This window comes from Phalacrocorax aristotelis, chromosome 1 (genome assembly GCF_949628215.1).
Source record: "Phalacrocorax aristotelis chromosome 1, bGulAri2.1, whole genome shotgun sequence".
Taxonomy (NCBI): domain Eukaryota; kingdom Metazoa; phylum Chordata; class Aves; order Suliformes; family Phalacrocoracidae; genus Phalacrocorax; species Phalacrocorax aristotelis.
The window spans coordinates 205,386,947-205,403,316 of NC_134276.1; the positions used below are offsets into that span (position 1 = coordinate 205,386,947).

The 16,370-nt window shown below is 36.8% G+C and overlaps 1 protein-coding gene across 1 annotated transcript in view; it reads left to right on the top strand.

Moving 5' to 3' along the window:
- The window catches only part of PTPN12 (protein tyrosine phosphatase non-receptor type 12), an 83,067-nt gene that overhangs the window by 42,402 nt on the left and 24,295 nt on the right, over window positions 1-16,370 (top strand). Inside the window, exons 7-11 of the mRNA XM_075081456.1 lie at window positions 2,619-2,678; window positions 6,161-6,303; window positions 7,773-7,839; window positions 8,473-8,550; window positions 8,650-8,748. Coding sequence (XP_074937557.1) covers window positions 2,619-2,678; window positions 6,161-6,303; window positions 7,773-7,839; window positions 8,473-8,550; window positions 8,650-8,748 — 447 coding nt within the window. The remainder of the gene's footprint in view (window positions 1-2,618; window positions 2,679-6,160; window positions 6,304-7,772; window positions 7,840-8,472; window positions 8,551-8,649; window positions 8,749-16,370) is intronic.

Below are 16,370 nucleotides of genomic sequence, written 5' to 3' on the forward strand. Positions count from 1 at the left end.
CTTGCCTATGGCTCCAACGCCCACCACTATAATGGTGAGGCACCTGTCATAAAACTGGACCAAATCATGGCCTTACTATGTCTGCCTATGAAGGGCTGTGGGGCTATGATCATAAGAACAATAAGAACAACAACAATAATAAAAATATGGTTGTGGACAAAGTCAATCTTCATTTTGCTGTCATAAAACTCCAAAACTCTTGCTAGAGCATTACATTTTGCTAATAGAAAGTAGTACTTCATCTGTTTTCCACACACTGACACCATTTAACTCACTTCCACATTTAATCCTGTATCTTTCCCTACTATTTTGTATTCTATCACTGAAAATGTTTTTTCTCCAGCAAATCTGTGGTGAAGAAGAATGTAAATTCTGCAGCAGCAGTAGCAGCAGCAAGTAAATTAAAACATGGAAAGTTTTATTAATTAAATATGAAACTGGCTAATGTGGCAGAAAGAGGGACTGTGGATATCTCCTACACCAAGTAGAGCAGGGAATTGAAAGTAATCATTCTTTTGGCACCTGTCATCTCAGCATCACACGAGTGTACCTCAGTGAGTTTTTGCAATCATCTTTCCTTGGTGGAGAAAGCTGGATAGTGAAAGAAGTCGTGGTGCAATTACCATTTCCCAAAAGGGGACTGCCTACATAGCAGAAGTTCCTCATTAATGGTGAGGTTTTCAGCGTGTGGGAACATAGCCACCAAAATCAATATGATCAGCGTTCCTCAGATATGGGATAGTATCCAGTTGCCTTTGTATAAACGTGTTAATGTATCTTAATTCCTTCTGGCTTTAAATGCATTTGTGGCAACTTGTCCAACTACTTGTCCAACTTCTAGCTCTTGGAGTTGTGATTGCGTAGCCTTCACTTCTAGATGATGGCGAGGGCCATCCAGCCTATCGCATTGTGGTCAATGACAGCCTAATTACTTACAGGAAGGGAGCAGAAGATAAGCCCCGTATAGATGATCCTTCTCCTTGGACTGATTGTCAGCTTCTAGCAATGGACTAGCAGGACTTCCTTAATTGGGTCTTGCCCCTGGATTATCAATATTTTTATAATCCAGTGGATGACGAATTTGTCAACTTTTTTTGGTTTGGGTTTTGTTTTTGTCACGTTCTTTCTAACATTCACATCATTTTGTTATTGAAAGAAAATGCTTCCTCATGTCATTAGTTTTAATCTTGCCACCTCATAGTTTAATCAGGTTGTGTTATGTTTTATTAGTTACTATCAGGGTATAAATGAAACCTGGCATTAAAGTGTTGAGTAAACTGTTGTTGGTATAAATGATCTTACTGTGAACTTTTTACACTGGAATTCATAATTGGTGTTAGCTGTTCACTTCTAAAACAGTTGAATTGATCCATTTCTCATTGATCTCAGAACTGGGTTTTTTCATCTCCTTAACTCAATATTACTTGGATTTGGAGTGGGATTGCTGCTATTTGCTAGTTGAAGTGCTTTAAGTTGTTCAGAAAGAGCTCGCATGCCAGTTTATTGAGCTACTATTAATCCTACTTTGAAATAGTCTACCAGGAATTAAGTACACTCCAAGTTCACCTTGTCAGGAAAGCATATATGTACAAATCTTAGTCTATAAGGAATCTGAGTAGTCTTCTGCTACCTTAAATTTATTTAGAAGTTGGCTTGTGGGTTTGGTTTTTTCACGGATTTTTCTCCACACACCCCCCCCCCCCACCCAGTGGGTGATGGTCACACACCTGGCAAGTATTTGTGGAAAGGGATTATGTGTATGTTGTAGTTGACTTCTCAGCTACAGCTGAGAATGTGTTACCTTTGGGTACAGGGGTGTATATGGGCTCCATTGCTGCTAGCTATGTGCTATTTCCTATAAACTTGCAAGGTGTTGCAATTGTTTTCCTGATGGAAAATGGTCAATTCCCACTAGCAGATAGGAACACATTAAAGCATATAAACAGTCTCCTAAATTCATTGTGGGAAGCTGTAATGCTAAGCTTTTAAAGGCATCTTCAAATTGTGGTGTTACTGATAGTTTAAGTACAGTAATGCTGTTTGGTGTCTGCAGTATAAACTTTTCCTTGATGTTCCAAAGGCAGATTTGAAAATTCTGGAAGCCTAGAAGCTATGCTTTTGGCCACCACCAAGATAATTGCAACGATCCATTCAGATGCACCCTTAATTGCAAATAATAGAAGGGTAAAAAATTAAAGGAGATGTCACAGGATAGAGTGATAAGAGGCTGAAGTTTATACAGCAGAAGTGTTATGGAAGGATGGCTGTGGGAGGCAATCTGTAAATTAAATAAATGGAGAAATAAAGCAAAAGCAGTACTTCAAAATACTCTTACACGGTTTATTGATGGTTTCAGGAGCAGGCTAGACACTTATTGGTTTGAAAACTCACATTTTTATTTTAAGTAAGAGTAACATCTTTGACAGATCTTGTGTAGCAAACTAAGTTGCTGCTGTTTTAAAATCTGTCTTGATTGCCCATCTTTTGGGGACATCATAGATATAAAACCAGAAAACTAAAAAAAAGACACCCAAGTTTAGAGTTTGGGTTTTTAGGTGTATCCTGTATGCTGCATATTGATCTCTTTTGCCAATTCATTACTTTTTTCTCATGTTTAGGAAGCTGAGCAAGCAAGAACAGATTACTTCATTAGAACATTATTACTTGAATTTCAAAATGTAAGTATATGATCATTTCTGGTCTCAACTTTAATGATTGTTCAAAGGTCTCTAAAATGATACAATGGAGGAAACTCATGAAAATATCTTCACTTTTTTAGGTGCTGACTCTGTATGTATGTAAATCATCAACTTTAGAAGTGATGTTAAAAGCTTAGTATATAAGAAAAGAGTAGTGAAACTCTTTACTTCTCTTTTATGTATGTTCTTGGTTAGCAAAGGTGTGCGATGGTCTTGAGTAGCACATGTTAACAACTGGAGAGCTTCTGTCATTCTGGAATTTCACTGTTTACCCCAACTGAAAATATGATGACAAACAATCAAATTTGTCAAAAAAAAAAAAAAAAACTCACAAAAAATAACCCACCCAAAACAAAAACAAAACCCTGTTACCCAAAAAGGAGCTAAGTAGAGGAAAAGTATGTATACTTGTTAGAATTTGCCCTATACTTTCATTTATTGTCAAGAGGGTTTTACAATGTTAAAAGATATTTCTGATGCCCATCTATATACTTGTATTGCCAAATAAAAATAAAGCTAGAATGACAACAACTTAGTGATTTATTTTTTTCCCCAAGGTTTCTCACTCTGGCTTGTAAAAAGTTACTCTTTTTGGAATTGAAATAGATATGAAAAATATGGAATATTCTTGATTAAGTTGAATTGTGTTGTCTTTTTGTTTGGAGAACTTCCGCATGGGGGAATTGTATGTAATATATTCAAGGGTCAAGACAAAAGTGTACTTTTAAAAGTGAGCTCAAGACTTCAGGTTTCTTGAAGATTTGATATCCTAGTGTTTAAGATGTAGAATTGGCTTTACTAGACAAGTGTTCTGGTAAACCAACTCATTTACACTATTTGGTAAGTTGGCAACTGTAAATGGTTACAATTAGTCTCTTTATGGAAATATTTGAGTTCATTCATCTTAGTGAAAGTTTGACACAAACTACTGTAAAACATGAGATCTACTTCATAAACAGAGTATGTTATGTTAATTGTGGAAATTGTTATGTTTTCAGTGAAATAAAAGCACTTGCGTTCTCATAAGTGTTAAGAATGAATGATTTAAGTATAAGTTTGCAAGAAAGTATTAAGTGTCAGATTTGAGGTGACTTTATTCTTCTGAAAAGCAGCTGTTGGTAAATAAGTGTAGAGCTGTCCTGCAAAACCATGGAGACTGACAGTGTATTTTACAGAATACCTGCCATTTTAATTGGCGTCCTGTATTAAGAAATTATTTATTCCAGGTTAGTCTCACTTATAGCTATGTTTCCTTTAGCAATGCCTTGTTCCACTTGAACAACTGATATCACAACAGTTACAAAAACTGTTTAATTGTGAGGGGGCTAATTTTAGGGGGTATTTTTTGTCTGCAGTAGCTTGCTAGGTGCTTGCAGTGGGATGCATGAACAGAATCAGTTTGTTTCTGTTAGTGTATTCTGAATGCTCATAACTGGCTGTGCTATGAAACTTTTTAGATAGCAGAAATTAACTGCATAGTAACTGGTGTATGCAACATTTTTTTGAAATGGTGCACTTAAAACTGAAAAGATATCAAAAACCCCAAAGCAGAACCTACATTACTTTTAACACCTGAATATGATGAGAACTGGTTACTTCAGAACCTGTAGCTAATTTATATTTTGCTTGCATATACTATACATGCAAATCATGTTTAGCTACTTGACTTGCATGAGGTCTGTTCCAGTTAGTTTTTATAGGATGCCTGTGTACTACATCAAAACAAAGTAGTAACAAAAAGGTATGGTTTGCACTATGCTTTTGATCTTAACAAAGAGCCCAAAGTTTGCATTCCTTTAAGGAGTAATGTAACTGAAAGGATTAATAATATATGTTGATATTCAACCTATGCAGCTGATGAAATGATCTTCAGACTTACCTAGCAAATTTGCCTCGGGATTTCTGTGAGCACACATTTTGGTAATGAATTACAGACTTTTCATCTTCTTTTGAAGAATTCTAAGTGTAGCCTTGAACAAGGGAGGAAAATACATATTTGTGGTGTAAAGTAATATCCTTTTAAGTTCATTTTCTGGTTTACCAGAATAATGAAAAGCTTTGTCACTTCTGTACAATTTTCAATGGAGTATCATACAAAATCTGTGCAAAATAATTTAAAATTCATATAAATGTACAACGTTATTCTAATTTCTTGGAGGAAAACCAGTTTGACTGAAACTTGAAGATTATTTTAAGCTAAGACACCAGGTTTGTTCTTAAAAAGTGGCAGTAAAAAAAGGACTATGAAGGTTCCTTTTCATTTTTAGTTTCCATATGAAGAGCATAAATTCAGTAGGTTGTTTTTTTTTTTTCCCTGACAGTTCTGCTATGTGAAAAATCACTGGGTTGGTCTCTTGAAGTATAACTAAGTGGAAGTTCTTGGTGGACCTTAATAGGCAGCTGTAACTTTTCTTTCTCCTTACTGATGACCTTGGTATTACATAAGGAGTTGGATTTTTAATATTTCTTTTCTTAGGCTGGATTTTCTCTTGTTTTTACTAGCTGCAGTGCTTCCACATGTCTGGCAAAAGTAAAGCATCAAAAATACTTGGTTCAATTGGAATATATAAATGTCCATGTTCGAGGCGCACTGTATTGCTTCTCAGATAACTGAACAGAAGGTAGCATAGGTCCTGAAATGTGTCAACTGTAACTTTGATCAAAAAAAAATCATATGCCTCTCTAGTGCATTCTTTTGAGGGTATACTAGAATCCAGAGGTGTGACAAAAGCTTGGAAAGGTGCAGTAGAACTAGCTATACTGCAGATGGCTTAGATAATGATGAGAAAGAGGATTTGGTTGATCAGGGGTTCCAGGTACCTGAGTAACTAGGGTGTTCTAAAGCCTGCTTCTTACTTTATCTTTAGTACTACTGTAGCATGAGCTAACTAGAATAAAAGTGTACCTACAGTTGTTGCAAGTATGATCCATATTTAGATACGGCCTGAACTATTTCTCTCATTTTCTTAATTTCCCTCTGCATGTGTGTGCACATGCACGCTTAATTTTGTAATACGACCAAAAAAAAAAAAACCACGCACCCATTTTTTTTTTCCAATGTAAGTTACTGGAGTATGATGGGAAAGAGAACCTTTCATGGTTGACTTTCCCGTTCTTTTCTCCCTTTTAAAGTTTGAGACTTTAAGGACAGAAAATCTTTTAACACAGTGCAATGTTGTGCGTCCTTTAACCCATGTATTATAAAGAGGGGCTTCTGCGAGCTGCCCCACAGTGTTTTCTCCCATGCTTTAGCAGCACTCAGAATACTACTTCAGGATTTCCCTTCTGTTTTTGTAAGTGGTATAAGCTGTAGGGGTTTTTTTAATAGAGTAAATGGCTTTGCTCGTCCATGCTCAATTGTGCAAAAAGTGAAGATTCGTAGAACTAATTATTTCATATAAAATCCTGAAATATGTATTTATGTATTATCATTAATACCTTTCTCTCTCCCTCTCCCATAGGAGACTCGAAGTGTCTATCAATTTCATTATGTTAACTGGCCTGACCATGATGTTCCTTCGTCTTTCGATTCTATTCTGGACATGATTAGCTTGATGAGAGAATACCAGGAACATGATGATGTACCAATTTGCATACACTGCAGGTATCAAATACCTATTTAAGTTTATATAAATTTTAATTTTTTTGAAGTCTAGACTTCTGGGATGAGATGTGCTAGTTAGATTCTAAATCAGAATTTATTTGTTTATTTTAGTTTTCTGAAAAGGAATATTTCCTCATGTCGAAACTCTCCTCAAAATCATAGTCTTCGTTGTCTTAAAACTCATGCCACAGTGAGATTTTGCTTATATTTCAGTTTAAGATATAATATCAATCAGAAAAGGATTAGTCTTTGAAAGGGAAACCGTTTTGTGGTTCTTAACGCATTTAAATCCTCATTAGGACAAAATATACTTTGAAGATCATTGCAAATCAGATATTGGAGCGAAGGCTCCATTCTCAATAGGAGAGGCTGCATAGCAGGTGCATCACTACCTAAGAACTTTTCTGTCTGTTTTCTAATATGACAGAAGAGATCTCTAATCAGCAGACCGTAGTTCCTGGTTGGTAAGTCTTTGCTTCTGAGCAGCAGTTTCATCTTTGACCTGAAATTTGACTATCAGAAGGAATGTTGAAAGTAAACTGCCATAAAAATGTTTTGGTGAATTGACAGTTTCAGACAATTTCTCTGGAAAGTTCTTGCCTATGATATTTGATACTTTTTAAAGCTACAAAAGTTAATGTATTATAGGTCAGAAAAACTGAGTTCAGATTTATAAGCCAGGAAATGTTAAATTGTTGGGGCTTATTAACTCTTTAGAGCTTGGTTATTCTCTTAAAGTGTACAGAAATCTGCTGTCTTTAGCTGCATTCTTTTTTTATCTTGTCACTTTAAGTAATTGAAGTCCAAAGCCATAAAAAACTTGCTTAGCACTGAAATCCATTTCACTTTGTCCTGTTTCTCTTGAATGTCAATTCAGTTGTGAAAGTTGGTTCATTACAACAGGGTAATTATAATGTAATAAATGCATGTGCTATAACTCTTTATGTGTAAAATAGAGAAATTAGTACTATTAGGAAGAATAAATGTGATAGTTTACTGTCATTTTTTTATAACTTCCAGACTCAAGGGGGTTTATTAGGTAAAAAAGCCAAAAATACAGGTGTGGTACTAAATAAAAATGTGGGGAGTCTTTAAACATATTCTGTTCTGCCATTTAATATATCTGTCATTAACTTGGACAAAATCCCTACTGTTGGCAGTAGTGGTAACTAGGAATAGTGTGATGAAAGAGGCAATAAAAATGTCAGCATTGAAGCATCTTTCGTGATTGCGATTCCGACTGGCTGTGAAAAACTTGTATTAAAAACTTCAGTGCTCCATTTTGCATTTTGCAGTGCTGTTTTTTTTGTTTTTAAGGTACTATAGGGTCAGATTGAGTGAGCTTAAAATGATAGTTGAGGACTTCTGATATATTTTTATTTTGCTTGGACTCTGGAAATATAAAGCTTATAGTGTGTTTTCAACAAATTGAAATAATTTCTAACACACCTAACTGTTTATGTTCATAGTGCAGGGTGTGGAAGAACAGGAGCCATCTGTGCCATAGATTATACATGGAATTTGCTTAAAGCTGGGGTAAGGAATCTTAAAAGAAGAAATTTTGTGGCATTCTGTCATTTCATAAGAGTGATTGATTGAGCTCCCCAATGTTCTAAAATAGTGAAATATTTAAGACTTTCCAGAACTGTTCTGACAGGTTGGATGTTTAGTTTCATTGCATTCATGCTTTAGTATGAACTTGCTTTCCTTTGATAGCAAGTTTTTATCTAAAAAAAAGTAACTGTAAAATTATAATTATTTTTAAAATATATTGCAATTTAAAGTTATTTTGAATTCAACTTTTTCGATGTCTCTGCTTAATCTTGCAGCTCCTAAAGCCTGTTATTTTACAGGGTTAACATTCTGGGGTTTTTAGGTTATGAAGCATCATTTATGTTGCAGTGTTGTATTAATCCTTTCATTGGATGTCTCATTTTCAAAATGCTTGAAATGGTCTCATCTGGTCAGAATCCAATGTTTAAAACGAGTTCTGGAGAGAAATTGCTTTTTTTTAAAAAAAAAATAAATAAATTTGAATAGCTGCAATGTGGAGAGAACAGATTGGCTTTACCTATGAAAGTAAACATACTTTTGAGTGTCTAACAGCTTTTGTATTGGAGTTTTGACAAACAGTTGTGTCAACGTAAATGACTTCATTTTATGTTTCAGAAAATACCTGAAGAATTCAATGTATTTAATTTAATACAGGAAATGAGAACACAAAGGCATTCTGCAGTACAGACAAAGGTATAGTTTGTTTTAAAATGCAACTTCATCATATGATAATATAACATCATTCTTTGTAATGGTCTGGTACACTAATTTTTGTCTGGTAACCTACTATAGGAGCAGTATGAACTTGTCCATCGAGCCATAGCACAGCTGTTTGAAAAGCAACTGCAAAAATACGAAAGTTGTGCAGACTGGAAGATTGCAGATGGAGTGGTATGTGTCTTTTTCGTATGAGTTTCAGTCAGATGTAGCTGTTAGCTTCTGATCAAGATTTTCCTGTAAAGTCTATTTTTTTAAACTTGAGTGTTCAGTGATGTTAAGGCACATACAGAACTTGTTTGGACTACAAGTGGATTTTGCTGAGTAGGGAGAGCTAGCCTGTACTCAGCTTACACTGAGGACTTGGTGGTAGAAGTTGAGACATGTAATTAAAGGAATATTTACCATGACTACCAAATGCAGTGGCAGTGGGGAAGCAATAGAAAAAATTCTAGTATAGATGAAATGCAGGACTCTAACTCAATATTTAAATTGCAAAATACCTTACCTTGATGAGGTGACAGTAGTTGACAGCTGATCTGTTGCTTTGATTGGCGCTCCTTACCGCAATTCTGATATATTGACAGCAAATTAAATTTTGTCTAAGCCTGACCTTCTACAAATTACCTATTAAATAGTATGATAAAGAGCAAGCTGAAAATAAAACTCCAGCCTACATATACATATATTTATATATAAATAAAAATAAATATACATATGTGTATATAGATGAATCCTATCTGATCTGTGTTTAGGTTAAACTCTTGAAAGGGAAAAATCTCATTGAAGTTGTCTTTTCTTTCTTTGCCCAATGCGGTGTTGGGCCCAATTTTAAACTACTAGATAAGCACTGATCTGGCTCTTCAGCTGAGACTTGGATATTACATGCTGTTGCGTACTGCCTTGGTCTTGGCCCAACACAGCCTTGATGTAGTTGAGCAGGACTGTCAGTGAATGATCTTAAGTTCTCATATTGTGTTGCAGTACTGTTTGCCCTGGAACTGATGGGGGAAAGAAAAATAACTTTAAAATGCCTTCGTCAGGAAGCTTCATACTCCAACCTTTCAACAAGGGGGAAAAATAAAAACCTTGGAAAAATAATATTCTTCATTGGTAATCACAGTATTTGAGGATTTTTCTGTCTTTCTGTCCTTCCGCTTTAAATTTCATGTCCCCTAGGCTTATTCCCCTTTTTTAATGTTCAGATCTATTTTCTTGGCTACTACTGGGCACTATATGAAAAATGGCTTTTTGGACCAATATATCCTTTCTCTGCCCCACAGTCCAGACCTGAGTACCACCCTTTCTCCTTGGACTGTGTTTTGTTTGTTCAGTCATTTTATCTGTCCCTTAAGTACCTAATTGGTATAGGCTCTATAGCTCTCTAGGGGGGAGTATGAGTAGTAGTATCTTCAGGACCCTTTGAAATATCTGGAAGCAATTTTAGATCTGCCTTATTAATAAGTATCCCTTTAATTTCAGGAGTTTAGCTATTATATTCAGAATGTTTAGAAAAGCATTCTGAAGTATTTTTTGTTCTTGGAAAAAAGGTATATACCCTTCAGTTAACAAACTCCTAAGAATTCATATCAGTTCCATGCAATAGTTCTGAGGTCTTTAGTCATTACAAGACTTGATTTTTAGTCATGATAAGGTGGGCTGCTTTAATTGGCTACAGGTTTGATATCCAGCCTAGGTGGTCTGTCCATTTTCATAGAATCCTAGAATGCCCTGAGGTAGAAGGGACCCACAAGGATCATCAAGTGCAGCTCCTGTCCCTACACAGGACAACCACAAATTCACACCATGTCTCTGAGGGCGTTGTCCAAGCGCTTCTTGGGTAGCGTCAGGCTTGGTGCCGTGATGCCTCCCTGGGGAGCCTGTGCCAGGGCTCCACCGCCCGCTGGGGGCGGAACCTTTTCCTAATACCCAACCTAAACCTCCCCTGGCACATCTTCCTGCCATTCCCTCAGGTCCTGTCATTGGAATGAGCATTATGGGGTTTGGAATGTGCGGTTTTATTAGCTTTGTACAGAAGTGACTCCTAATTACTTGAGGTTTGGTCATAAAATAATAGGCAGATCAGGCTACTGTATCTTCTGGTTATTTAAATTTGATCTGACTAGTGTCTGCACTCTTACATAGAATCAAAATGTCTCTTATTTACATGTATGCCAGAACATCTGAATAAGGAGGTGACACAGTATGCTGATGCCGTGTCTGTAAACAAAGGCAAGTGCTGTCTGTACCACATCTTATGAGGTTTGAGTGACTTGAGGAATAAAACAATATGAACTTGGTTGTAACCGATAAGTTGTAAAGGAAATTGAATTTTAGCAATTACTTGGAAACTAATAAGAGCAGGGAACATAATGTCATGGTGTGGATACCTTGCAACTTGGAGACTGCAGATCTGGTCTCCTTATCTCAAAAGCGTATTACAGAATTCAAGAATTAAAAAGTGGGACAAGGAACAAAGGTGTCAGAAGGCTCCATCTAAAGAACAACCAGATTGAGCTGGAAAAGAAATGGCTAAAGATATGATAGAGGTTAAGTAACAGTGAAAAGCTTACTTCTATTAGCCTTTTCTAAAGGGTATCAGTGAGACCTGGCAGACTTAATATAAAAGGAGAGAGTTCTTCATGCAACATGAAACTGCAGAGCTCCTTGCAGCTGAAAGCCTGTAGCTTTGAGGTGAATACCTCATCATCTTGGAATCTTCTTCTGTGAATTTGCCCAACCTCTGACCTGCGAAATTCCAGAGTTGCAAACTGTTGGAGAACACCCTAGGGAAGCACCCCTGCATGCCTGCTCTGTCCTTATTCTTCCTTGTAAGTTTCCTTTCCGTCACTGCTGGAAACAGGGCAAAAAGAATCTTCCAGTCTGACTAGGTGCAGCCTTTATTGTGGTAGGAAATGATGCTTCTTCGTATTGTAGCTTGAACATTTCTGCAGGAGGGTTGAGGAAGGAAGTCTCATAAGTGAAGAGTTTCCTCTAACTAAAAATTTGGTACTTACAAATAGTAGCAAACTTGTTTTTATGTTAGTTGGGAAATTTGCCTTCAGGGAATGAAGCGGTATAGGCTTTCTTCTGTTTTGGCTTTAAGATAGTCTTCGGCCTCACATATCCGGTTAAATATCTGCTTGTAGTTTTAACCTGATTCTCAGAACTTTGAAGCTCACTTGAGACAGTGCTTTTGCTATTCTGGAAAAGCTCCTCTTTTTTCCTCTAAGGGTATTATGTAGCATCTGTTGTATGTAACATCTGTTTTCCACAGAAGTGTTCTAGTTAGTTTAGCTAAGATAAATCCCAGAATGTTTGTTTGGTTTTTTAAAAGGAAACAAACTCTGATGCAGAAAATTTTCAGGACACTTTATTAAATGTAATGTAATATCCTAAGATTCCTTCTCAGATCTTATTCTGCCTGCAGATGCTACAGCAACTGTGGAATCGTGTACATGTGAAGGCTTTTAATTATGTTCAGTGAAGCAATTCCAAATGAAAGAATGTGCCTACTTTGGATACAATACTGTTAGTATGTAGGAAATACTACTGAACCGAAGAGGAAATTTTCTTTCATCGTTCATTTATTATATTTTTATAGTACTCTGAAGAGTTGGAGTACTCTGTACGTTGGGGTTGGTGTCATGGTTTTGTCATCCTATGGCTTTTCCCATTTCAGCAGTGTTTGAAATGAATTGAGTTACCTAAGCTTTGTAAGCAGTGTTTGCCAGTAACATCACAGTAAAAAGTTAATCTGATTGGCAACGAGTAGCAGTATTCATAGGGAAGTAGCTTAGACGCAATCCTGAACGTGTGTTCCTGTGAACTTGCCAGCTTTGCCGTGCTGGAAACAATACTGTAAAAAGTCAACAAAAAAACCCACATGCAGTGTTTGAAAATACACTTATAATAGAGTTAGAATGTCTATTAGAATTTGATAGAAGGATTCAAAACCATGTAGAAAATGCACATAAAAGTATAATGTAGTGATTGTATACTGTTACCATACATGTATGCATATTGTGAATGTATGGAACTAGAAATGTGCTTAAAATAATACTAAGTATGTAAACAAAATTATATTAAAAGCTTTCTTCAGATACCAGATAGAGTACTTTCAACAGTCCCCATAGTAGCCATATTTCAGGGTAAAGTTGGAATTGCTGCTTAGAAGCAATTTTCTTGTGACAAGAAAGACTCAGGTGCTAGACTTGATAATCAGAACTAATTTTTTTCCACTCTCCCCTCCCCACCCCTCCTTGAGTTGCAGGACTTCTAAATTATCAAACAGTTAAATTAGAACAGAGTCTTGGAGGTAGCTCTCTTCCTACTGAAACTCTGATCATATTGTCATCTATTTGGAGCCATTAACTGTGCTTCTCTCCATCATTGGTTTTGTTAGTACTGCTGTGGAAATAGTACACTTGGTTTTGTGTTTGGAAGCTTTGAAACATATGTGAGCTGGTTAGTCTTGATCATCTGGTAAGATCAGTCAGATTTGTATCAGTAGAATATTTTGTGAGTTACTTGAGCCATCTCCATGATCTGAAGTGAACCATGGTTGTCTTGGAAAGTCTGAAATATGAAATAGATGGAATTCTGTCAAGTTGGATGCTCTGTATGTAGAAAACGGAAAGCAGATTAAAAAACAAACAATAGGAGGTTTACTATCTTTTTTAAAATATTTCATGTTGAATTTTGTCTCTTGACGATAACAAGCATGTTACAGTACCGCAAGTCCTTGCTTTACCCTTATCCACTAATAGAGGCTTGTTTTAATAAACCCTTTCTCCAAAATACAGCATTGCTACTACTGTCAAGTATCTCTTGCATTTCTTCCTGTAAAAGTGAAAGAATTCTGTTGCTGCAGTTGCTTGCACTCCTGGAAGCTGTGGAGGAATCGGCTGCTATAAGAAGAATGTTGATATTCAAAATGTTAGTGGCTTGGAAAGTCTAAGTGAAAACACTTTGCTGTTCAAATTCTCTTTGTTGTTTTGCAGCTTGGAAAGAGATTTTTGGCCACTGTAGCATTCTAAAAAATCATGTATGTCTTGAGAGACTTATCTTGTTTGTCTGTGTTTTGGAAAGTTTTATTTAATCTGAATCATTTGAGTGTATCATTTCAGTCTGAAGTATTTCTCTCTTTATCTACTATGCTCTGTGGTTCCCCTGCTGCTTTATGATAAGGGCAAAAGGAATGCCTCAATTCCTTTTAAGGGAAACCATGCGATTACTTCTGGAAGAGTCTTTGCAGTAAATTTGCTAGTACTTTACCAGCACAAAAGCTTCTGAATGACATTAAATGTTTCCACTGCAACTTCCAAAAGAAAATTATGTATTGCAATTCCTGGGGAAAAGGTTTTGAATTGTAGGCAATGTGTGTAAAATTCGGTCTACGCTGTGATTTGCTCAAAGTTAGAGACAGCTCGGTTTGGTGATTCAGCCAATGGAGGAAGTAGGTGGGGAAAAGACCCACCCTTGGGAGATGATAGCACAGTTTAGGTCACCTTAGTAAGCTGAATTCAGACGCTGCATCTGCCATGAGAATTCCTTGTTCCTCTGCATTACCACAGGAATGTGAGCTACTCTGTTGTAGACTAGATTTAATCTGTGCTTCTAAGTATTTGACTTTATGGTCTTTTTCATTTGTTAATGTAGTTGCTCATAGATAGATATACACACATGTCATATATGTATATGTAATTTAACAGAACACCTAGCAGTTTCTCACGATGAGCATGTCACTTGATTTGAGTACCTGCTCCCTCAAATCAACAGGAAAGTTGCAACTGTTGAGATGTTCAGCGGTAGATGCATATAGAGGCAAAGGTTGAGGAAAGCTCCTATTCTTTTGTTTACCCACATATTGTTAATGCTTCTGTGTTCTTATAGTGAGATGCCTGCCAGAATAGGATAGATATCTTCTGTAAGAAAGCAGGCTGCTGCACTGAACATTTACTTCATTGACTGAATTACACATTTGTTAAGACATTAAAAAAAAAAAAAATCTATATGATGACCCTTGTGAACTACATATGTTGTCCTGGTTTTTCTAAGCTGATAATATAAAATTGTTTTCTGCCTGAGAATGTAACATCTGTGTAGAGAAGCAAGAGAGTTGACTGATGCCAATAAGCTGTGATTAGGAAGGCTGGGAGGCTTTTTCTTAATGCTGCCATCTGCTCTTGTCGATGGATGAGGTCATCCCAGTGAGGTACCCTACATTCACTTTTACAGTTGAGCTTCCACTGTTCTGCTCCATGATAGTTGTTCTACATGTTTGCGAATTCACTTATCTTGATATATGGCAGAAGGGGAAATCTGAGTTGTTATCACTCAGGGTTGCTCCAAACACCAGTTAAGTATCTCTTGTGACACAGGACTGAGAACAAGTAACAGACTTGCTCTGAGGGTTCAGCAAGCAGTATTTCATCAGTTTAAAACAAGAAGAGATCCAGTAGTAACTGAGCACTTAAAAATGCTGCAGCAGCATGAAGTTGATATGAGCACTGTTTTCTTTCCTGCATTGGTTAGTGCATTTGGTTACTGCTTTAAACTTTTATTGTCTTCAACCTTTCACCTACCGAGGATGAATTGTCTAAAAGTAAATGAAGCCTTCACAGAAACATCAGTCCTTGAGCTAATTACACCAAACAGCAAAGTACCTCTTCTTGGTGACAATAATTCCTGTAACATTCTTTCTCCTGATTTAATGTGAACCGAACACAGCAAACTGATCCTGATTTTAACCTTTAAGCTTTTGAACACACATCTGCCTGAAGCCTTCCCAGTGTATGAAGCTGGGTTAACCACTGACTTGTCTTCTGGGGTTGAATTTAAAAGTACCATTTTGTGTGTGTTTAGTTGTTTGTTTTAGGGGGTGTGTATTTTTTTTAAGGAATTGTTTTTGTAATATCTCTGTAGCTGCGTATGTGCCTCAGACATTTTGAGTTTATACACATTTTTGCAAGGTACGTACATACATTTTATTAGTAGTAGCAAAAATGGCAGTGCCTCTTCAGCTACTTCTGCCTGTCTCAGCTAGAAAGAGCAGCTTACTGTATATGTAAAGTTTAAAAAGACTTTGACATATGCTAGCTTTTCTAATAGGCTTTTTCTTCCACCTGGGAGGAAAGCATATCTCAGGAAACATCCTGTTCACAAACGCTTCACTTTACAAACGTAGAAGGATGGGGATGCAGCTGCTGGTTTGTTCTCTGGACAAGTTAGTCTACACCACAGCCAACAGTCACGCCCTTTCCCTTGCCAGTACCTTTTAGAAAAATGAGTGCATGAATAAGAAATCTGTTCCCCAACTTATGTGCTGGCAGAACTGAACTGGAATAATTTTCTCATCTGTTGTAGGATGGAGAAGTTGGTGGTAAGGGGAAGGAACTCCTGTGTAGTCTCACTCTTTCTAATATCTCTCTGCCTTATGCAACTTGGATGCACTGTGGTGCTGAAACAAGGCAAACAGCCTGCTCTGTTCTCAGGATGCAGTTGCATTAGTTTCTGACTGTAGTTGATAGGCCTCCCTTAATCGTAAGTATTTTTTGGCAGAATATCAATACATCTAGTACTATCCATAGTAATGACTACATATGGGAGAGATTCAGAGTTTACTTTGCACAGCTCAGGGAAGTGGGGAGGAACATGACACAACCATTGAGCAGGGAACTGAATTGCTGCTGTTGGATACTGTGAGCCTCAGCATCTTTGGCACCAACCTTGAGAACGGTACTCTGCCTGAATGAGGACAATGAAATTAATTTTCTTGTATGTTAAGGGCCTGT